We start from the raw sequence: 22123 nt of genomic DNA, 5'->3' as shown, positions 1-22123 counted from the left end.
TGACCCAGCGATTCCACTCCTGGGTCTGCACCCAAAAGAACTGGAAGCGGGGTCTCAAAGATACCTGCACCCCACGTCCACAGCAGCGCTGTGCACAGGCGCCAGGAGGGAGAGTGTCCGTTTGGGAAGATGGAAAAGTGAAGACTGACGGCTTCACAACACGAATCTGCTTAACGCCCCTGAACTGGACACTTAAAATGGTACAAATGGCGCGTTTTACGTTGTGTGTGTTTGACCACAGTAAGGAAAACAAAGACCTGAAGGGTGGCTGCCTCAGGAGGAGGGCGTGGGGGAGGGGGGAGCCGACCTCTGTGTCTCAAGCCTCGTACAAGTATTGACTTTTCCGACACTGTGCACCACATTTGTGATAAAAGTAGTGTGGAAACCAAATCAACAAAAGGAGGGCCCCGTGGGGCACCAGGACAGATGGGGGTTCTGCGTGGGATCCCGCCCAGCCTGGCCGCCGACGTGCTGGGTGGGAAGGCAGGTGCGTCAGGCCGCAGGGGGTCCCTGCGGATCACATGCCAACCAGCTGCCACCCGCTCTCCCACATGGACCCGAGGTCCCCGCAAAGGGCCCTGGGGGAGTGGGCTGGGGGCCCCTGGGCTCCCCCGAGACAGCACGGCAGCCCGGCCCTCGCACCCACCTTCCCGTCCTCATGGTAGATGAAGATGTTGCGTGTGCTGTTGTCCCTCAGGTACGTGACCTGCAGGCCGTGCGGGTGGCCGATCTTGGCAGGCTGAAAGGTCGCATTCAGATGCTCGATTTTCATGATGGCCTTGGGTTCCTTGGCCTGGGAAGCAGGCAGGGCCTCAGTGCCAGGTGGCTGCACACCCGCCGTGCTGTGTGGCTTTGGGCAAGTTTCTTACCCTCTCTGGGCCTGGGCTCCCTGGTCTAAGCTTACAATAACAGCATCCCCCCCCCCCCACAGGTGACACAGGTGGGTGCTCAGCATTCAGCATCCAGGCAGAGCCTGCCTTGGCCCTGCAGCACGCGGCTACTCTCTGGTCCACCCCACATCCCCCACACTGTCCTGCACCTGACTTCCTTTCTCTCCTTGCCAGGGGGCTGGCAGGGGCAGCAGGGTGTGGCCATGAGCTCCCGTTGTTGTTTGTATCACGGCCGATGTTCTGACCTGGAACTGGTCTTGGGGTCTCTGCCAGCTACAGGGCCTTCAGCACCCTCCCACCCCCATGGTCACCCCATGTGCTGACCGCAGCCAGTCCCCTCTCTTCCTCTCAGGCCTGGGGGCGCCTGCCAGGGAAGGGCTCGTGACCTCTGTCCCCCAGCATGCCCATTCCTGGCCTGGCCCCAGAGTGTGTGTGTGGGGGGGTGTCCCTGGACTGGGGAAGCGTGGCTCCCAGGAATTGCATGAGGGCAGCTGACGACGAGGCAGTGCTGTCCAGGGGCCAATGTCCAGCCACTACAGGCCCTCAAACAGAAGAGCAGGACTGTCCCAGGACCGGCGCCCCCACCTCCCAGCCCCCAGACCAGCTCACATCATTTCTGTTGAAATACTTCAGGGCCCCCTCTCGCTCAGTCAGCACAAACTTCCGGCTTAAAAACTGCCCATTGTCTCGGCCACGCTTCCAGAGGAAGCCCTCTCGGTACCCTGAGGAGAAAGGGGACAGGGGTCAGGTGGGAGAAGATGCAGTCAGAGGGGACAGGGGTCAGACAGTCCACGGAACAGGGTAGGGGCTACCATTTGATCTGAGCCCAGGACCATGTTAGCTGAGCAGGGACACACAAGTGCCCAAGGCCCGCAAGGACGCTGTCCGCCAACCCGACACACATCCTCTCTTCTAACCCCCAGGAGGACCTCTGAGGCACAGCCTGTTACTGTCCCCACTATGCAGAGAGGAAACAGGTTCAGCCACAGGTGGGTGGCTCCCAGGCCCAGCGGGAGCCCCGGCAGAAGCTGGTGCTCGGACACCTAGACCCCTGGCCAGCCTGTACTGCCCACAGGGCCCAGCAGAGGGCAGCAGGGCCTGAGGACACGCCAGGCGGACTGGGTGGGACAGCCAGGGGGTTAGCGCCAAGCTCCTGACCCCACACTGTTGCACTGGCTCTGTTACACAGCCCCAGGCCACATGGACGGACAAAGGGAACCGTGCCTGAGCCTGTCTGGCTCCCAACAGCCAGCTGCCAGGACACCTATCCACAGGCACTGGGAAAGCAGCTGAGGAATTCTCGGGGGGCATGGCTAGGATCCCTGATGTGCGTGGTCCCAGCAGACAGACAGCTGTCTGGACCTTGGCCTGAAGGCAGTGTCCTCTGTCAGCCTCAGCGTGGATGCCTGCCAAGCGTGCCCCAGGCTCTCCAGGCCATAGCCCCTGGCCTCACTCAGGGAGGCCCAGGCCCGAGCGTCTGGACCTGCAGACTCCGGGCCCTACGACTCCTGCGGACGGTACCCCACACGGGGGCCTCTCCAGGCTACACAGTGCGGCAGTGCCCAGCGGGGCTTCCTGGCACAATCTAGAGCCTGGCTTGTGAGCAGTCTCCTAAAGAACTGGCCCACTCTGGGGTAGAGGCCAGATGGCTCACTCAGCATTTACTGAGCATCTGTTGTGTGCCCACGCCTACTCTGTGCTGGGCCCTACTGTGTGCCAGCACCTACTGTGTGCTGTGTCCACAGTGTGCGAGGAGCCAGCCCACTGCCACGCCCACACAGCAAACCCTGGTGCTGCACCTGGTACAGGCTCAGCAAGAGATTCTGAGCATGAGAGACCACTGCACACGCACTGGAATGGCCAGACCAAACCCCCAAAACTGACCGTCCCAAGTGTGGGCAAACACACAGCCCCGGAACCTCCTGTGCTGCAGGGGACGGCAGGATGCTGCGGCCATCCTGGAACACAGCGGCACTTTCTTAGAAAGTGAAACATGATACCACCCAGAGAGAAATGGAAGCCTGGGGGCAACAGACAGTGGCTGTGCCCAGCCCGCTGTCCCTCGGCCGGCGACCAGCCTGTGGGAACGGCGAGCACCACTCTGCACTGAGAAACGAGCTGCATTGTGGGTACAGGCACCGCGAGGAGTGACCACGTCCAGGCTGCCACGGTGGGTCCCATCTAACGGCGGCAGGAAAAGCTCCGTGCTGGACATGGAACACGCCGGGCTGCCCAGGCTGGTGGCCAACACGCACTGCAGTTTGGGGGGACGGCCCTATCCTGTGCCTCACCCTTGTCACAGCTCACATGACTGCATCCTGCATCAGGCATGTGTCATGTAAATTGTCCCGTGTGCGTGTAAGTTACACATTCATTTTACAGCTGGAGCAGGGAGCACAGGGTCTTGCTTGGAGGGGGCAGTAAGGGTGGGCCAGTCTGTGTGTCCTGTGCCCAGGTCCCGGGGTGACCCTCCCAGGCAGGGCCCCCATACCGTGTGCTTCCGCCTGGCATGTGCCAGTGGAGGCGGTGTGACCGCATGCGGCTAAAAGCATACACGTGAATACATGCTCGGAAGTGCAGGTGGTGATAAATGGCATGTAAGCATGTGTGAACACACGTGTGAACACACAAGGGCTGTGCCTGGGCAGCAGTGGGCAGAGGAGGCAGTGTCCGTGTCCCAGGGCTGTCTGGGCACTGCTGACCCGACCCCATACTGATCAGCACCTCTGAGGAGGAGGGGTGGGGAGTGTCTCCCCAAAGGAGCCTGTCTGACCCTGAGCCCAAGCTCAAGTCCCCTGGGGCCCCCTCAGTGCCTGGCCCCCAGGGGCTGCAGCGTGTCCACAGCATGTGCTCAGGCACCTGACGCCATCATTCCTATCACGGGTGCCCGTGACAGGGGCACTTCCTCACCTGTCTTCTCTCATTTCTTCGTTCATCCATTCATTAATTCATTCATTCAACACGAGCACCCGCCCAGCAGCTGCCAGGAGGCTCTGCTGGACACGGGGCTGCAGTGGGGGGCCAGCTGGCAGGTCTCTGGCTGTGGGTCCCGGTTATTGGGTCACTGACCTGTGCCCCATTTTGTGCACAAAGAATCCAGGACCCAGAGACATTGCCTGACCAGCAGGGCACTGGGGACCCAGGGGGCTGAGCTGGGGCTCCTGGGTCACCACGACCCCCTTGTTTGTGACCCCCCACAGCACCCAGAGTGAGCACACACGGGAAGAGACGCCCACACTCCCCAATCAACAGGGCACCAGCTTGCAGGAAGTCTTCCCGCCCACCCCAGACCCATGAGTGCCCCACACAGGCGCCCAGCTCCTGGCAGAGCTGGGCTGGGGGACCAGCCCCTCCCTGTCCACATGCCCCAAACCCTGAAACCCACGCACCGGCTCCAACACAAGAACAGCAGAGCCCGACCCCACATGGAAAACGCTGCTGGGAAGTGGGGCTCACGGTCCGAGTCCAGCAGGGAGCCTGCTTGGATCACGGGGGGCAGGGGGCAGCGATGGCCCCTTCCACCTCCCAGCTCAAGCTCAGAATGACCTTGACTGGACCCCAGCAGCCACCCCAGCAGTGCTGCGTGCCCTTTGTATGCCCCGCACCGACGCCACTTAACGCTTCCGGGGGTGCATAAGGAGATGGGTAAGATCCTAGGGGACGAGAGGGTTCCACAGCCTCGGCAGGAAATGCTGTGTCTGTCGGTGACTGGGGCTGGCCTGGGCGCCTGGCCCTCTGGACAACCGGGGGCATTGTCCACTGCTGAAAGGCCACCATTGAGGCTCTGGCTGGAGGCGGGTGGGTGTGAGGAGGGAGCCAGGAGCAGCTGTTAGCTGTTACCCAGGGTCAGCCCCAGCTGGCAGCGACCGCAGGGGGCCTGGCCCAGGCACCTCCCACTCACCCGTGACCTTGGCTGAGGCAGCAGGCAGACAACAGGCAGTGGGGTGTGCCAGGCTGGCACCTGCCCGTCAGGGTCCACCTGGAACCTGGTGCCCTCGCCACAACCCTCACTCCCTGACACCAGGTTCTATGTGGCCTGCCAGTGCTTAGACAGGGGTACTTGGTTACTGAGAGGGACATCGCGGCAGACCCCGCCTGCTACAGATGCAGCCTTATGTGACACGCCTGTCCAAACTGCCATCCTGTTCACAGAGGCAGCACTAAGGTCCCTGTTCCCCAGGACACGGACGCCGCTGACGGAGCCCTGCACCCCGGTGTCTCTATCTTTTTTTTTTTTTTTTAAGATTGGGGAAAGGGAACAGGACTTTATTGGGGAACAGTGTGTACTTTCAGGACTTTTTTTTCCAACTTGCCCTTTCAGTCTTAGTTGTGGAGGGCGCAGCTCAGCTCCAGGTCCAGTTGCCGTTGCTAGTTGCAGGGGGCGCAGCCCACCATCCCTTGCGGGAGTCGAACCAGCAACCTTGTGGTTGAGAGGACGCATTCCAACCAACTGAGCCATCCGGGAGCTCAGCGGCAGCTCAGCTCAAGGTGCCGTGTTCAATCTTAGTTGCAGGGGGCGGAGCCCACCATCCCTTGCGGGACTTGAGGAGTCGAACCGGCAACCTTGTGGTTGAGAGCCCACTGGCCCATGTGGGAATCGAACCGGCAGCCTTCGGAGTCAGGAGCACGGAGCTCTAACCGCCTGAGCCACCGGGCCGGCCCCCGTGTCTCTATCTTGACACTCTTGAGGGCTGCTGGGCAGGTGCCCTGTGCAGAGTCCTTCGGATCGTTTGAATGACGTTTCTCATGACTGGGGTAGGTTACGCATTTTCAGTGAGTGTCATCACACCCGTGGTGGTGACAGGGACCCAGCACCCGGGAAGGGGGTCTGCTGGTCTCTCCAGTGGGAAGTTAGTAGCTTGCCCTTCTGTCCTCAGCAGTGTCCTGGGGAAGGCCCCTGAGGCCACAAGTCCTGTCTCCTGACTTCTGCCCTGGGGTCGGGGCGCCCACTGTGGGTCCTGTTACGACGGGGTCACTGGGTCCCACAAACGCACTTCCCCTTTCTGTGTGTCTTCCATGAGTGTAGGCTGGATTTCCACGGTAAGAAAGCTGCCCCTCCCCCCTCCTTACTTACTGGTTCAGTTCTTCTTTCTGTCTTTGTGAACCCTGGAAATCGACTTCATCCTGTGGCTAGAATCCTGGGATACCGCCTGGACCGCCCCTTCAGAGGCCTGGCTGCAGGACACCCTCCTGTGAAGCCCCAGGCTCAGGAGAGGCCCCAGCAGGAGCCCTGTTGGGCGGGACAAGCTCCTCGGGCAGGCACACCCTGCACCCTGAACCCTGCACCCTGCACCCTGCAGCAGTCTGGCGTCTGGCCCCCCTGTCGGCCCGGCACTGTGGTAACCCACTGTCTCCACCTCCAACAGCCCCGGGCACCACCAGAGCTATGGGCAGGCTCCTCACACCCCAGCAGCCTGAGACGCTCAGGTCGGGGCCCAGGCCCTCCCCAAACCCTGCATCGCCCTCCCTCCTGGGACTTCCGCATTCTGCGGGTGAGAAAGTGCTCTGTGGCAAATCCAGGGGCAGGGCAGGAAGTGCCCACGGGAAGCCCCACTCCTCCAGGGATACCCACAGGGCAGGGGCTGGCAGTCCCCCTCAGGAAGCACATGGTGCCGTGTGTCCCCCTGAACACTGGTGCTAGTGGCGGAGCGGGAGGGGGTTTGCAGGTGCTGGGCAGCCAGGTGGTCCGAGGCTGGCTGGTGGGGAGAGGAGGGCTGTGCCTGGTGCTGCCCTCCATCCTGGGAGGGGACGGGTGGGCATGACTGGCACAGAGGGGCCTCTGCCATGAGCAGGTGACACTCGGAGGCTGAGCAGGCAGGGACCTCACACGGGACCTCTGGGACCCCTGCAGCCCAGACGGGCCAACGCACTGGGCACCTCCCCACGTAATGCTGGGGGTGGCTTTGCCCTGAGGGTGGCTTAGGGAAGGTCTCAGTGGAGGCAGAGGACCGGGATTCCATTCCTATAAATCTCAGGCTTGGCTGGGAGGGGCATTGCAGGGAGGCACAGGGCCTGGGGAGGAGGTGGCATTAACATCCTGAGAGCGATGGCTTTAAAGAAATGGAGGGGACACAGTGCTTCGTTCAGGGTCCCTGTGTGGGGCCTGTAACTAGCCCCTCATGGCTCCGCCATCAACAGCAGCCGCCGCCCCTTTGTGGGGACCAAGGAGGATGCCCGGAGGCCGAGGCCAGCCGGGAGGGGACTATGAGCCTGGGGGCTGCTGGGAGGGCTGCGGGGGACCAGGCCTCGGAGAGAAGGAGGCACGAATGGCAAAGGCAGGGAGCCCGGTCTCCAATGTGAAGCTGATGGCTCACCTGGGGCACCAGGCTGCCTACTGTTTCCCCAAAAATAAGACCCAGCCGGACCATCAGCTCTAATACGTCTTTTGGAGCAATAATCAATATAAGACCCAGTCTTATAGTAAAATAAGACTGGGAATATAATATAATATAATATAATATAATATAATATAATATATAATATAATATAAATATAATATAATACCAGGTCTATAATATAATAAAACATAATACTGGGTCTCACATTAATTTTTGCTCCAAAAGATGCATTAGAGCTGATTGTCCGGCTAGGTCTTATTTTCAGGGACACACGGCAGCTTCTCACCGTTGTCACCAGCTCCCCAGCTGTGGCAGGAGGCAGAGGGAAACACCTGGCCCCGGCTGACCCCAAACACACCAGAAGAGCGCTCCCTTGTCCCCCAAAGGCTGCGACAGACAAGACCTGGGGGCGTGCCACCCTACGTGACACCCCACTCGGAACCCAGACCCCGTCTCTTGTGAGGAGCGCTCCTCGTTCCCAAGGTAGCATGTGTCACACCTCCCTGGTCACCGCAACAGGGTCACACGCCCAGCCCTGACCAGCCAGAACCCGAGACGGGACTTGTCCTCACACTCCTGTGAAAGTCACACATGTCCCTTGGTCAGAGAACCTGCATGAGGGGTTAAATGACCTGGACCTGCTGGAGGGAAACTGCCCTGGGAGGGTGGGTGATGACCCCGAGGGGCCGAGCCGTCCTGGTAGTGCTAACGGAACCCCTAGATCCAGCTGTTCCTGAAGCCAGTCGCCATCCTGTTCTCCTTATACCTGAGCTGGACTTCTGTCGCTTACAACCAGAGCGCCCTGATGTGAAAACACAGAAATTCAGTGGTACGGTTGTGTTGGCCCATCCTGCCCCCGCTTCTGAAATGAGGCTGCATGTCATGTTATCAGGTGCTGAGATGTTTATGCCCAGGACACAAAGGAGCCCAGGCTAAGTCTTCCCGGGGTCCAGGCCAGGACGGATCGTGGGGGGTCCCGGGAGCTGAACAGACACAGACGCCCATGTTCCACATAGGGACCATCACAGGAGGAAGTGGCTGTCCGGAGTGGACAGGAATCGAATCAATACCATACACCGGCCATGTGCCGGCAGGGGGCTTGGAGAGGCAGACCCTCTGGCCGCATGCAGAGCCCTTCCCAGCCTTGCAACCACGGCCTGGACATGGGAGCGTTACCCCGCAAGCGGCCGTGTGGACGGCATAGAGCGCTTGCCCGGGGACAGACAGAGCGTATATCCATTCACACCCTGTGCTTCCCCTGCTCTGACCAGGAGTCTATTCCTGGCAGCAGAAGCCGTGGTGCTGCCAGCCTCCAGGCAGCCAGGCCCGTCCCTGGCTTTGGGGCACCTACACAGCATTCCCTCTGCCCCACAGCTGGGCCAGAGGCCTGTCCACCGCCCTCCCCGCCAGGACCCACTCCCCCTGCAGGCCACCCCAGAGCAGAGATCTGCATGCTTCCTGCACCAGCCAGGAGAGCCCAGCCGCAGCCCTGCGGGTCCCCACCCCCCACCCTCTCTGTCAGGGGACTAAGCACCAGGCCACCCAGCTCAATGTCAGCAGGCCAAGAGCTGGACACGTGTTCAGGCCAGTTCGCCAGTTGCTACCCAGGTTTATAATAATTCTGCAGCTCTGGGAGAGGGAAACAAACAGAGAGACACAGACAGACAGACAGACAGACAGACAGACAGACAGACACACACACACACACACACACACACACACACACGAGGGGAAGGCAGAGGGGGGCCTGCCTTACCTGCAGAGTAGGGCTCCTGCCTCTCGGGGTTGGTGAACTCCTGCCGCTCGTACTTGGCCCGGATCCACTGCTCCCGCAGGAGGCTGGGGAAGGAGAGGGCGGAGAGGAGAGCCTGGCCCCACGGTCCAGCAGACGCCACGGGGACGCTCCCCGAGCCTGACCGCGGCAACAACACATGGCTCCTGAGAGAAGCACTGCTCACAGTGGCCTTGGACACGTCCCACGGCCTCGCCAAAGGCAGGGTGAGGGCTACCAGCTGTGATTTTTAAACGTGTTTGCTAATGAGACAGTTCCTCCCCTTTCTAAAAAACTGAGAATTCACATACCATCAAATCCACCCATTTAAAGTGCTCAGGTCAGTGGTTCATACTATATTCACAAGCTGTGCAGTCCTCCCCGCACCACTATCTAGGTCCAGAACATTCCATCACTGTGAATAGAAACCTGTACCCACTGGCACTCACTCCCTGGCCCCCAAGCACGAGTCCACTGCTTGTCTCTGTATTTGTGGGTTCTGGGCGTTTCGTGTGGGCGAATTGTGCAGCGTGGCAGCTGCTGTGACCGGCTTGCCTTCCTGAGCATGAGTTCAGGCCGACTCTCCCTTTGCCTGTGAGGCAGGACTCAGCTCGGTGGGGGAAGGTGAGGCTGGGCCCAGCCCCCAGCCGCAGTGGGCGCCTGTCCATCCCCGGGGTCAGCTGGGTCCTAAGGCGCAGCTCAGGTCTCAGGGAGGGAAGCAGAGCTAGAGCAGCAGGAAGCCCGCCCGGCAGGGCGGCCTGACCCACAGAGAGGGCAGCCCATACCTCTGACCACTCTGGCCCTTTCTGGAGAGCCACTGGCTCCTTCACCCACCCACACTCCGTGTGCCCTCCTGCCATGCCGCTGGCCACCCCACAGCCTGGAGTCCCCAGGCAGGATAGTGTACACCCAAACCCCACGTCCCAGCTCCCTCAGTTCTCCCAGTGCCCACAGGACCCTCTGTGACCCCAGGGGGCTTGACCGTGTGTCAGCTCCCCCACCTCAGCGGGTGGCTGCCTCCCTCGCTCCCACTCAGCCCTCTCACCCCACCCCTGCTCTCAGGCCATCAAGGAGGCGTTGCCCTGTCAGCTGATGTGCCAAGGCCGGCATGGCGTCCACTGGGCTCCACGGCCTCTGTTTCCATTTCTCACTCGTATGGGTTTAAACTCCACTGCACAGAGCTGTACTTCACCTCGGAAGACGCCATCCGCCCAGGGTGTGGGCCCAGGGGGAGGGTGGGCTCGGCCTCAGCACGTTCCCCAGGCCCAGCTGCTTCTGTTTCCAGCCCCTCACGCCGCACAGAACAGAAGGAAGCCTCTGGCTTCACTGGCCCACGCTCAGCCACAACGCTGGGCTTGGACCTGGGTGCCGGGGTGCGATCCACCCCACAGCAGCCCCCACAGCAGCTCTGGGCTGTACTCAGTGTCTTCACCCATGGGGTATCTCAGAACAAGAGTTCACAACCCCCCAGTTCTGGAGCCCCACAGGTGTCCAAGCACCCCCATTTCTGGGGCCGCAGGCTGCCTGGTGTGTGGCCGCACCGCCAGTCCCGCCCTCTTCACGGGGCCTCCCCATGAAGCCCCACCCTGTACACCTTGCTCGCAGACGTCCAGCCTCCAGGACGGGGAGACAGTGAGCTGTCATTTGAGCTGCTCGTCTGTGGCATCCATCTCAGTGACCCTCTCCTGCCTCTTATGAGGCCACCGGGCATGGAAGTCGGGCTGCCCTCACCCACCATGACCTCACGCGAGACCTTCACTCCATGTCATCTGCAAAGCCCCGCTTTCCAAACAAGGTCCCTTCACAGCCAGGGTGAGGACGTGATCTATCTTTTGGGAGAAGCTGCTCAACCCCTTCAAGGGAATCAGCTCCTCTCCTGCACCCAGTTTCTTATCTGTAACACAAGGGCCTCCCCAGGCCCAGAAGCTTCCCAGAGCAGCCACAGGAACGGGCTGGTGGGGGGAGCGAGGGGTGGTCCCCATCCCACTTGGAAGAGCTGTCCCGATGAATGGGGTCAGCCTATAGCCAGCTGCCTGGGCTGGCCCTGCCATGGCATGGGGCCCTGACCGCCTGAGGCCACCTGATTCAGCCTCCTGCACACCTGTGACGAGGGGGGAGTGCCCACACCCCCACCGATGGTGTCTGGGGGGCCAGGATGAAACCACGTGAGGGCCCCAGCGTCTGTCCTGTGCTCTGGAGAACCAGGCCCCCACCAGCATCCCGTCAGGGCCCTTGGGGTCAAAATGGGTCCCCTCAACCCAGAGACAACCAGGAGGTGGGACGGGTGCCAGGAGGGCAGGGATGCCAGGTGTCTGCTCCCACCCTGCCCCCATTGGCACCTGCAGCTCGAGGATGGCGCCAGACATCTTTGTGCCCCCAAGGCTGGTGCAGCCCGGCGGCCAGAGGGCACCTGCTGAAATGACCCCTGACAAACGTGGCTGGCAGGATGCGCGAGGCGTGGTGTGCCGGGGTCCTGCCTCCTGCCTGCGGTTCTGCCCCTGGGCTCTGGCCTCTGACTGTCACTACTGGACGCCTTTCTCTCACCCCAGCTCCACTGCGCCAGCCTCTGGGTTGAGGCTTTGCCTCCTGGGGACGTGACCCCCTCGTGCCTCGGTTTCCCTGTCACACAGGAGCAGTGCATCAGGTGGTTCCTTCCCTTTCACTGGGTATAGAGGGCACAGCACACTCCCGCTCAGCTCTTGCCCCCTCCAGCCCCATCATGTCATCTGTGGGATTCCTGAGGCTGTTACAGGCTGGATTGTGTCCACCCCCCAAAACCTCCTGTTGGAGTCCTAACCCCCAGGACCTCAGACTGGCCCTTGTTTGGGAACAGGGTGGTTACAGATTCATAAATTAAGATGAGGTCATCCTGGAAAGGGTGGCCCTGACGTGGGGCCACATAAGAAGGGGAAATCATCTGGGCACAGATACACAGAGGGATGACCACATGGGACACAGGGAGAAGATGCGTCTACACGCCAGCGAGAGGCCTCAGGAGGCCCCACCCTGTGCACCTTGCTCGCGGATGTCCAGCCTCCAGGACCGGGAGACACTGAGCTCTCATTTGAGCTGCTCCTCTGTGGTGCTTTGTCACCAAGGCCCCCGGAAGCGAACACAGCACTCTTTTCAGCAGGGACACTACTCGCTGGGACCCGGTGAGCGAGGGGCACCTACCGGCCCACAGCTGCTGGGAAGCGGGGTGCTTGCTGCACTTCTGTACCAGACCCCCTGCCACCCCAATCACACAGGAAGCAGGCGGGGGGCTGGTTTCCATGAGTAAGACTGAGAGGAGTGGTATGACTGTCTGTCCCCCACATCAGGATCGAAACTCAAGGGTACAGAGGGGGGGGGGGTCAGACAGGAAGACAGCCTGAGTCATGGCCGGCCACCGGAAACGACCCTCAGCCTTGCATGCTTCTCCCTGGGTTCCAGCTCACAGGTGCTCCGAGCCTCAGACAGGAGGGAGGGAGGGACCACTGTGTCCAGAGAACTCACTCTGGCCCAGACTCGGTCACACGCTTCACGTCACCTCGTTCTGTCCCCATGACACCCTGGTACCAGGCGGCAACCTCCTGGCCTTACAGCTGGGGAAACTGAGGCCTCTGCCTCCTGGAGGCTGCTGCAGACCAGTCGTGCAAGGAGACCTGTTCAAAGTGTGCAAAGTCGGAGGCTGCACCCTGAAGTCTACAAAGGAATTCAAACCACACCTCCCACCATTGCACACCTCTCTACAGTATGCATAGGCTTCACATGCATCCGCCTGCCCTTCCACAGCGCTCTACAGTTTACACAGACATTCACATGCCACCTCCACCATTGCAGGCACTCCACAGTGAGCTTGGTGCACACACCCCCTGCCACCGTCCCGGACTTATGGCTGCCGGGGTACATCTACCTGCTGATACCCCCCTGTGAGGGGATCTCTGAGACCCCACCTCTCCTGGCACCCATGCCCCTTAGGGCCGGGCCTGGCCCTCCACTGGGCTCTGTCATGCGGGGACCAACCCCTCTGGGCCGCAGGGCCCCCTCATCAGGAGCCGCTCATCTCCAAGTGCCTTGGAGGCAGCAGAGGCCTGGCCGGGGGTTCTGAGTGACCCTGGGAGCCAATCCTGCTCTGGGAACACAGGCCGGGGCGTCCTGGGGGCTGATTTGGGAGTTAGAAGTGCTGGGAGAGGAGGGGACAGGAGGAAGGCCAGGCCTGAGCAGCAGCTCCTGTGACGGGGGCGGGTCTCCCAGGAGCCCCCCGCAGAAGGATCAGGACAGCTGATTGCCCCAGCCCCCTAGTACCCCAAGAATGGGGGCCCTCTGCCCCTCGCACGCACCCACAGGTGTGCCCACCCTGTGCTGGGCGTGGGGAAGAAAGCATCTGAGGGCCACCCTCCCCTCGAGGAGCCCTAGCCCACGGGACCCAAGGAAAGCACTCAGGGTCCCCAGCTCTGGGTGACCAGAGACAGGGTTCTCAGCAGAAACACAAAAGGGAGCCAGACCAGAGGGGGCGGGAGTGTCACTGGAGGTGGGCCTGGGGACAGGTGGGGCAAACGTGGGCATGGGCGCAGGGATGGCCATCGCCTGGATGGGAGAGGGGACAGTCAGAGGCAGCCAGGCTGGGAATACAGGCTGGACAGTCGCGCAAGGCCCCATGGTGTGGGCAGAAGGGGACACTGAGGTTCACACAGGTTAGCGACTGATGTAAGGCCTCCAGGGGACACACAAGAGGAGTCCCAGACCTTTCCCCACGTCCCCGGCTCCCCCAGCTGCCATGCCCAGAATCAAACCAAGCACGGGAGGGGCTGCGCACAGTGTGGCAGCCAGCCGGCTTCCCCGCCCTTCCCCTGCCTGGTCCTCTGGGAGCCAAGCGGGGGGTGGAGGCCAGGACCCAGCACTGTTTACCAGTGACGCAGACAAAGCCCCTTTGTTACTTACTGACAGTCGGAAAACGTGGGCCGGTAGTGGAAGGATGGCACTTGGGACTCGTATGTGGCCCTCGCAGCATCGTTCCCATGCGAGGCCATGAACTGCAAGAGAGAGGAAGGGGTCAGAGCGCCTGGGGGCCCGGAGCGGGCAGACCTCAGGGCCCCGAGGGCGTGGCCACTGCCTGACGGGAACTCCCGGCCCCCACACACCCCCATCCCTGTCCCAGGGAAACCGTTTGGAGAGAAAGGCCACAGACCCAGCTTCCCCAGCAGGTGCAGAGAGGAGCGCCTCCTTGGGACAGCAGGGTCTGAGCCCCACGGCCACCCTGAGACAGGCACCCCGGCTGCAGGGTCTGAGCCCTCTGCCAGAAATGCCCCATGTCTGCCTCACACAACGCCTGGCTTATTCACTCAAGGGACCCATATTTAGGGAACAGCTAATGTGTACCAGACACAGGGGGCGCCCTGGAGACAAGCTGAGAGAAGGCCACCTGGCCCACATGAGGCTGACGCCCCTGGAAGGCAGAAAGTGATTACAAACTGCACCAAAGCAGAAGGAAAGCAGCGGGGGGTGGAGGGTGACCACACAGGGGCTGGGGGATGGCTCTCGAGGAGGCGCTGGCAGGGGAAACAGCACGTGCACAGGCCCTGAGGCCCACCTGCCGGGCATGTGGGAGACACCTGCAGCCATGGCGGGTGGGGAGGCCCTGCGGCGCCTCGAGGACAAGGGGACGAGAAACCCCTCCGTCTAAAGTCACTGCGCTTTGAGGACCATCGGACTGTGAATATGGGTGGCCCAAGAACATCAACTGGAAAAAATCAGGGATGAGACATTTCAGCAAAAGACTGCTACCAAATTAGAATTATAAAATCAATTTCTTTTCTGTATAAAACTCAATCTGCTAGAAGATATAACCAAAGGAAAGACCCGTTTACGACAGCGACTAGGCAAAATACCTAAGAATTAGCCTAATGAGAAACATTCAAAGTCTCTACAGAGAAAAAACGTGCTTCTGAGGAGGCAACCGAAACACGAACAAAAATGCCCCCCATGCGTTCTCAGACGGGGAGACGGGAAGCAGACTCTCTCCCTTGATAATCTGTGTAGTTTATTGCAATACACACACACACACACACACACACACAACCAGGAACAGAATTTTCTAAAGCCAGCAACGATTCTAAAGTTCACCTTAAAATTAAGAAGCAAAAATACCCTAGAAAGTTCTGAAAATGAGGATGTCCCTACCAGATGCTGACACCTGCAGGCACGCCACCATAGACAAAGCCGGTGCCAAGCAGAAAGCGTAACTCAATGCGACACAGCGAAAGGTGCAGCAAGGGGGCCACCAGGACCCAATGTCCACTGCTGAGCAGCTCAACCAGCACAGTAACGCACAGTAGTGGTGACATTGCAGGCCAGTGGGGACTGTCCATTAGGTGGTTATCCATAGGGTTAGGACACTGGGAAAGCATCGGAGAAAAAGTAGGGTTGGGTACACCTTCCAGTAAAGGGAACTCCAACTGAACATTTCTTTCCAAAGTTAAATAATAAAAGTGGCAGATAAAAATCATGGGACAATTTAAAAAATAATTTTAGGAAAATATAGGAGGAAATCTTTGCGACTTTGGATTAGGAAATGGTTTCTTAGATATGACACCAAAAGCATAAGAAGGCGGGTGGCCTGGACGCACGCTACAACTTCTTCAAAATTAAAACCTTTTGTGCTTCAAGGGTTACCATCAAGAAAGTGAAAAGATGTGCTGAACCTCAAAAACGTGATGCTACACGGAAGAAGCCAGACACAAAAGGTCACAGCGTGTGATTCCACTCATGTGAAGTGTCTACAACAGGCACATCCACGAGTCAGGAAATGGGGGAGTGGTCACCAGGGGCTGGGCGGGTGTGGGGTCTCCTCCGGGGCTGGAAATGTTTTGGACCCAGACAGAGGGGCGGTTGCCCAACACTGTGAATGTGCCAAATGGCACTGAGCTGTTCACTGCAAAACGGGAATTTTACGTTATGTCAACATAAAAAATAAAAAAAATATATATAGCTAGCTCCTTAAGAATATAAACTCTACTATTTACATTTTAAAAATATTGTTGAAAATAGAAAATTAAAAGACAATGCACAGAATGAGAAAAAGTATTTACAAATACTGTATCTGATACGGGACTTTTGTCCAGAATATATAAGGAACTCTTAGTAACAAAATTAAGAGACAAACCAGTAATTTTTAAAATGGGTAAAGGGTCTGAATGCACATTCTGCAAAGAAGACATACGAATCGTTCAAAGCTCATCAGAGATGCCCACCACCACCGGCCACCAGGGAACTGCAAGTCAGAACCGCGAGCTCAACCTCAGGGCCACTGGCTGGCTGAGACCAGAGACGGTGGGGCGACAGGGAGGCTGGATTCCTACATGTCACTGGTGGGGGAGGTGCAGCGGCTTTGGGAAAACAGTCTGGCAGTTCCTCGACTGTTAAGCAGAGTCAGCACAAGACCAGCAATTCCGCTGCCGCCCAAGAGGCGTGAAAACGTGCCACACAGAAACGCAGAGTCCAGAGCTGCATTCTGGTAACGGCGGGAACAACAAGACCCTGCAGAGGACGAACACGCGGCCCGTCCCTACCATGGAAACTATGCTGCTACGAGGGCAGCCAGGCGCCGACATACCTGTGGCCTCAGTGAGAGGACAGAGGCACAGGAGGCCGTGCTCGTGTGGCTCCATTGGGGTGACATGCCCAGACAGGCAGGTCCAGAGACAAGACGCAGGCCTCCTGCCGCCAGCGGGCCGGGCACGGGGCACTGGCGAGCGGCTGCCGTGGGGGGCCGGCCGGGCTTGTTTCGGGGTATGACAATTTTCTGAAATCAGACGGTGGCGCTGGGTGCACGGCCCTGTGAACTGTGCGCCTAAAAGGGTGAGTCGCAGGGCGTGTGAATGAGGCCTCAATAAAGCTGCTTTGAGTAAAAATAACCCTGGGGTGGAGGAGGCCAACCTACGCTTGCTGTGAACCCTGAAACCACAAGAGAAAGGTTGGTAGATTTGACTACATCAAAGTACAAAGTTCCCGCGGCAAAAGCACATGAGCAAAGGCAAAAGGCAACTGAGAAAACCGTCTTCAGCCTGTACCTTAAAGGGTTAAAGGCCAGAGAAAATGAGTCACTAGTAACAAAGTGGGAGGAAACACCAAGGACCCTCGTGTCACCCAACACAACTTCATTCAAGATAAGAAAATGCCAGCTGAAGACCAGCCCCCCACTCCTAGCAAAGGAAGAGCTGCAGGCGGGCCGTGAGCAGTGGGCGGGGCCGTGAGCAGTGGGCGGGGCCGTGGGCGGAGTTGTGCGCGATGGGCGGGGCCGTGGGCCTGCTGGGGGGCGTGCTCAGGCTGGAAGCAGCGCCAGGGGAGTTCCAGGCACGCAGCCTCCGGCCATGCACCTCCATATCCAGGAGCTTCCACTGACTTCCACGTGACCCAGGTGACGCAGAGGCTGGTCACTGGCCGAGGGTCACAGTGGGAGGGGACGAGACCCACCGTGTCCACCCAGAGAGGCCTGGTTAGTCAGGGAAAATTCTCCACACAGGCCAGCTGCAGCCACAGGGGGAATGGGGTGCTCTTCACGCACGAGCACACAGGGCACTTGTCCAACCTGGGCGTGTCAGAAAGATGCACAGCCCGCCACCCAGGGCAGGGAGGAGGGGAGACACCGAGTGCCTTGACGGAGGAGTGTGCAGGCTGTGGCCCAGCCACACCACAGACTGTGTCGGCCTTCGTGAGCACGTGGGGGGCCAGACGCTTGCCACCACACACTGGACAGTGACCACAGGATGCTCAGTGACAGAAGCCACCGCGGGAGGCCTCACAAGCATGGTGCCATTCATGTGCAATGTCCAGAACAGGCAACTCTACAGACAAAGCAGAGGTGTGCCCGCTTAGGCCTGGGGCGGGGTGACAGCTACAGGGTTTCTTTCGAGGTGACAAAAGTGTTCCAGAAGTGACTATGGTGACAGCTGCACACCCCTGGGAACACACTAAAAACCACAGGCTTGTGCACTTACATGGGTGACGTGATGGCATGTGAGTCCCATCTCAGTAACCAGTGTTTTAAGGGATGTCATAGGACATAAAGTTTAGGGGAAGGGCAGGAAAAGAAACGAAGAGACTGGAAAAGACGAGCCCCTCGAGGCGGCCCGCCCAGGGCCCGCTCCCGGCTGCAGCTGTCACAGAGGAGTCCTGGGCGGTGAGCACACTCATGCCCCAGGCTAGTCTGGCTTGGCTGGAGTCATGGACTCCCCAGCTGACCAGCAGCCCAGAACAAAGGGCTGCAGGGAGCCCCCCTTCCAGACTCCCCAGCGAGAAGCCAGGGCGAGACCCAGCCTTGGAGCGGGAGTTCAGGCACTGTGTTTTAAGGGCAGAGCACAGGTGCAGACAGCACAGAGGACTCAAGTCCCTGCCCCTGTCCCCTGTGCAGCCAGCATCGGCACCAGCCGGTTTCTGCACACCTTCCCATGAGCATCTGCAGATAGAAAGCAGAGGTTTCCTAGTAGCACACCAGTCTGGGTTCCTCTTCCCTCCTTCCCACCATGGCATCACACCACAAGTGTCATTCCCGCCTGGGCGCCAGAGCCCACTGCAGGAAGGCACCCAGGGGGGCCTCCTATGTCCTGTCTGACCTGCTGACATCAGGGTGTCTCGGTGAGTGTCCCGCGTGCATAGGTTCTGACTTGGTGGGGGCCCAGGACTCTGCACCTCTCCCAAGTTCCTGGGGAGGCCGATGTCACCAGGATCACACTGAGAGCAGTGAACTAGCTACTCTCAGGTTGGGGGTGCACACGGGGCCACCAAACCTGGACTCCCCACACCCATGGTGGCCCCCGACCAAGCTGCCACCTTCTGTCACTGGCTGGCCACCAGGCCTCCCGAGGCCCTCGCCCCTGCAGTGGGGTCTGAAGCACCAGTAGGTGTTGGTCCTCGGTTCCCCGCCTGTGTCCCCACGGCCTCCACGAGGGGCTCACGGGTCAGGCCCACCCTCCTGCACCCCACCTGGGTGGTCTCCACACCACATCCCTCTTGCCACCGCAGCCCCAGTCACCACCCTTTTCATCGCCTGGTGTTACCTGCCTGACCCTCAGGGCAGGCCCCCAGGGGACCCCTCCCGCCCCGCCCAGGCCGTACCTCCACTTGAGCCTCCTCCCAGGTGTCCAGGCGGACGGACTTGACCTTGCTGACCTGGGGGATGTTGCGATGGATCCCGGAGCAGCTCAGGCAGATGAATACGCCGAGGGTGTAAGAGGCCCAGTCAGGGTCTGGAAAGCAAAGGGCACAGTATCAGGGGGACCCGGCCCACGGCTGGAAGCCCCAGTCCCACAGGACAGGAGGCTGGCGTGGGAATCCGAGTTCACTGAGTCTGGGACCCTCGGCAGAGACCCCTGCACGCACCCCCCCCCCAAGAGGAGCAGCGCCACCGGTCATCCCAGCTGCCTGGGGACAGAGTGCTCTCAGACAGCGAGTGGACACCGTAGCCAGGGAGATGCTGGGCGACAGCAAGTCGAATGGTCAACATGCCAGACGACAGCCGCGATGAGTGCCGATGCTGCCCAGTGTGGCAAGGACACTGGCTTGACCACGCACGCCGACACACTCACGGGTAACACACCTTGGTGTCTAGTTTACTTGGAAAACTTCACCAGAAACACGTGTAGATGGAGTAAACGTGGCAGAGTGAATGGTCGGGAATCTGAATGGGGGGTGGGGGGGCAACGGTTCGGAGTGCCCGCCAATCAAACGAGGAAGGGATGGCCAGGGGTGCCGGGACGCCCTCCTCCCCTCTGCACATCCCTCATGGAAACTGGGCGAGGGCAGGGCTGCCCACAGGAGTCCCACAAAACCTTCTCCTGGCCCCGGCTGAGGCCACCAGCTTGAGCGGGACTCCCTGGGAGCCCCGAGAGGCCAGGCTATGCCACCCTGTGGTCACTACGGCCTGAGGGGCTGGGAGTCCACAGACCTGGGGATTGTGGGGGTCAATTGCATGGATACCCCTGGCCCAGGCCTGGGGGACACTTTCCTTCAGATAAGACAGGGCTGGGAGGTGGCTATGCTCAACTGTGGGCCACCACAGGCCACCCCCTGTCCTCCTGAGGACCTGGTCATGCACCTCCCTTCAGGGGCCTCCAAAGCATCCACCCTGGTGCCAAGTGGTCTGAGCTCCTCCTCAGATACCAAATGCCTGAGCCACAGCTCCACACAGCCCTATGCTGCGTGAGCGTGCGGAGTGCAGTGTGAGCATGTGGGGTGCACGTGTGAGTGTGTGGTGTGCACTGTGAGTGTGCCATGTGCACATGTGAGTGTGCGGTGTGCCCTGTGAGTGTGCCGTGTGCACATGTGAGTGTGCGGTGTGCCCTGTGAGTGTGCCGTGCGCACATGTGAGTGTGCGGTGTGCACTGTGAGTGTGCCGTGCGCACATGTGAGTGTGCGGTGTGCCCTGTGAGTGTGCCGTGTGCACGTGAGTGTGCGGTGTGCACTGTGAGTGTGCCGTGTGCACTATGAGCATGCAGGGTGTACCAGTGAGCGTGCAAGCTGAGAGGGCGCAGGCGGGTGAGCTCAGCAGCAGCCAGAGAGCTTGGTCCAGGCAGTACAGGCAGCCCGCACTCCGCCCAGCCCAGCTTACAGCATCCCTGTCCCGGTCCCCAAGGGTGTGACAGTCTAGGGGCGAGCGGAGGAAGTGGAGGCCGGGAGGCAGGTCACTGGCCCAAGAGACTCGGCTTCTAAGTGGCACTCAGAATAGAGAAGTTTCAGGAGAAAAACAGCCGCGTCATCCTGCAGACCTGCACCCAGCCCCGCGGCTGGCTCTCCCAAGGGGCTGTGGGTACACGGAGCCCAGCCTCCTACGCTGGCGGATGGGCGAGGAGCACACACACGTCAGTGTCTCTGGGGTGGGGCTGGCTGGTGCAGGGAGGGCTCGGGTGGGTCTGAGGCAGTGGGAGGGGAAGTGCCCCTCCACAGGGACACAGAGGTGGGTGCTCTGAGGCCACCAGGAGCACCCCCACACATCCCCAGTCAGACACCCCTCTGCTTCCATCCCAGCACCTGCCAATCCAGGCATTTTCATTTATTTGCCCATTTGCTGTGCATGGTCTGCCTGGGCCCCTACAATGTAAGGGAGTCAGGGGTTAGGTGTGCTGTTATTCCCCCCCAGCAGCCCCGGCCCGGCCAGACAGATGCCCACACGTAGGGACCCAGACATCTGCTCTGTCCTGCAAGTCGTGTCCCTTGGCTCCCTTCCAAAACTCCAGGGTGACCTTCTGAGGTCGTCAAGGGACAGGTCACCAGCCCCTGTGGTGGCAAGGATTGGGCATTAACCAGAAGCCAGGGTTCTATGGAGAGGGTGGGGCCGGAGCTTGTGGGAGACCCTGGAATGTGGTCAGCAGGAGTCTCGGGTGGGGAGAAGGCCACGTTCCCCAGCTCTGAGCCTCAGGGGACAGGGGCAGAAGGTAACAGTCAGAGAACCATAAACCACCTTCCGCCAAAGGGCTCTCGAAGCCCTAGATAGGAGCCCACCCGTGACCAGGCTTCCACATGGGGACCAAGAGAAGGTTTCATAGCCCGCATGACCCGAGTTCTGCTAAAGGCTTTGTTCTCAGCATCTGCTCTCCCTTTTGGTGTCACTCGAATTGTGTGACTGCTGCAGAGGACACTCCACGTCCCTAGTCCCCTGTCCTGTGCTAAGTGGGCACAGCCTGCCCCACAGTGGTCCCTGCAGCCACTCTGGGGCACCTGAGGATGCCCAGGCATGCAGCCATCCTCCTTGGGTCTCAGGAGCCAGTTCCCTCTTTGCGAAAATGCTGCCCCAACAGGAAATGAGGAAATCTTCTGGACCGAAAGCCAGCAGGTCTGAGAAAAAGGGAACAAACAGGGAAGATGGGCTCACAAACCACAGACACGGCGACCATCCAGGGGACGGCTCAGGCCGCATAGCTCCCCAGGTGAGACACGTGGCCCCGCCCCGCCTACCACCTAGCCCTCTTGCAGTGGTGCTGCCTGGGGAGGACGGACCCTTCCTAGTGGCATGGAGCAGAGGGGAGCTGGTGACCCTGGTGGCAGGTTTTCCACTAGACAATTACACCAGGGCAGGGCAGTGGTTGTCCTCCAAAAGCCAGAAAGGGGGCAGTGGCTCCCTCACACCACTCGCACTCAGAGCAACAGAA

General features: G+C 60.1%; 1 protein-coding gene across 5 annotated transcripts in view; it reads right to left on the bottom strand.

Moving 5' to 3' along the window:
• The window catches only part of ADAP1 (ArfGAP with dual PH domains 1), a 46631-nt gene that overhangs the window by 7324 nt on the left and 17184 nt on the right, over nt 1-22123 (bottom strand). For 4 of the 5 annotated variants that reach the window (XM_074314066.1, XM_074314069.1, XM_074314067.1 and 1 more), the window contains exons 2-6: nt 19095-19225; nt 13923-14014; nt 8985-9067; nt 1500-1612; nt 647-793 (exon numbers count right to left, since the gene is read on the bottom strand). In XM_074314066.1, coding sequence (XP_074170167.1) covers nt 647-793; nt 1500-1612; nt 8985-9067; nt 13923-14014; nt 19095-19225 — 566 coding nt within the window. The remainder of the gene's footprint in view (nt 1-646; nt 794-1499; nt 1613-8984; nt 9068-13922; nt 14015-19094; nt 19226-22123) is intronic. The other variant, XM_074314068.1, reaches the window with a different exon arrangement.

This window comes from Rhinolophus sinicus, linkage group LG10 (genome assembly GCF_036562045.2).
Source record: "Rhinolophus sinicus isolate RSC01 linkage group LG10, ASM3656204v1, whole genome shotgun sequence".
Taxonomy (NCBI): Eukaryota; Metazoa; Chordata; class Mammalia; order Chiroptera; family Rhinolophidae; genus Rhinolophus; species Rhinolophus sinicus.
The sequence above is the reverse complement of the archived record's forward strand: the minus strand, read 5'-3'. Positions and strand labels throughout refer to the sequence as shown.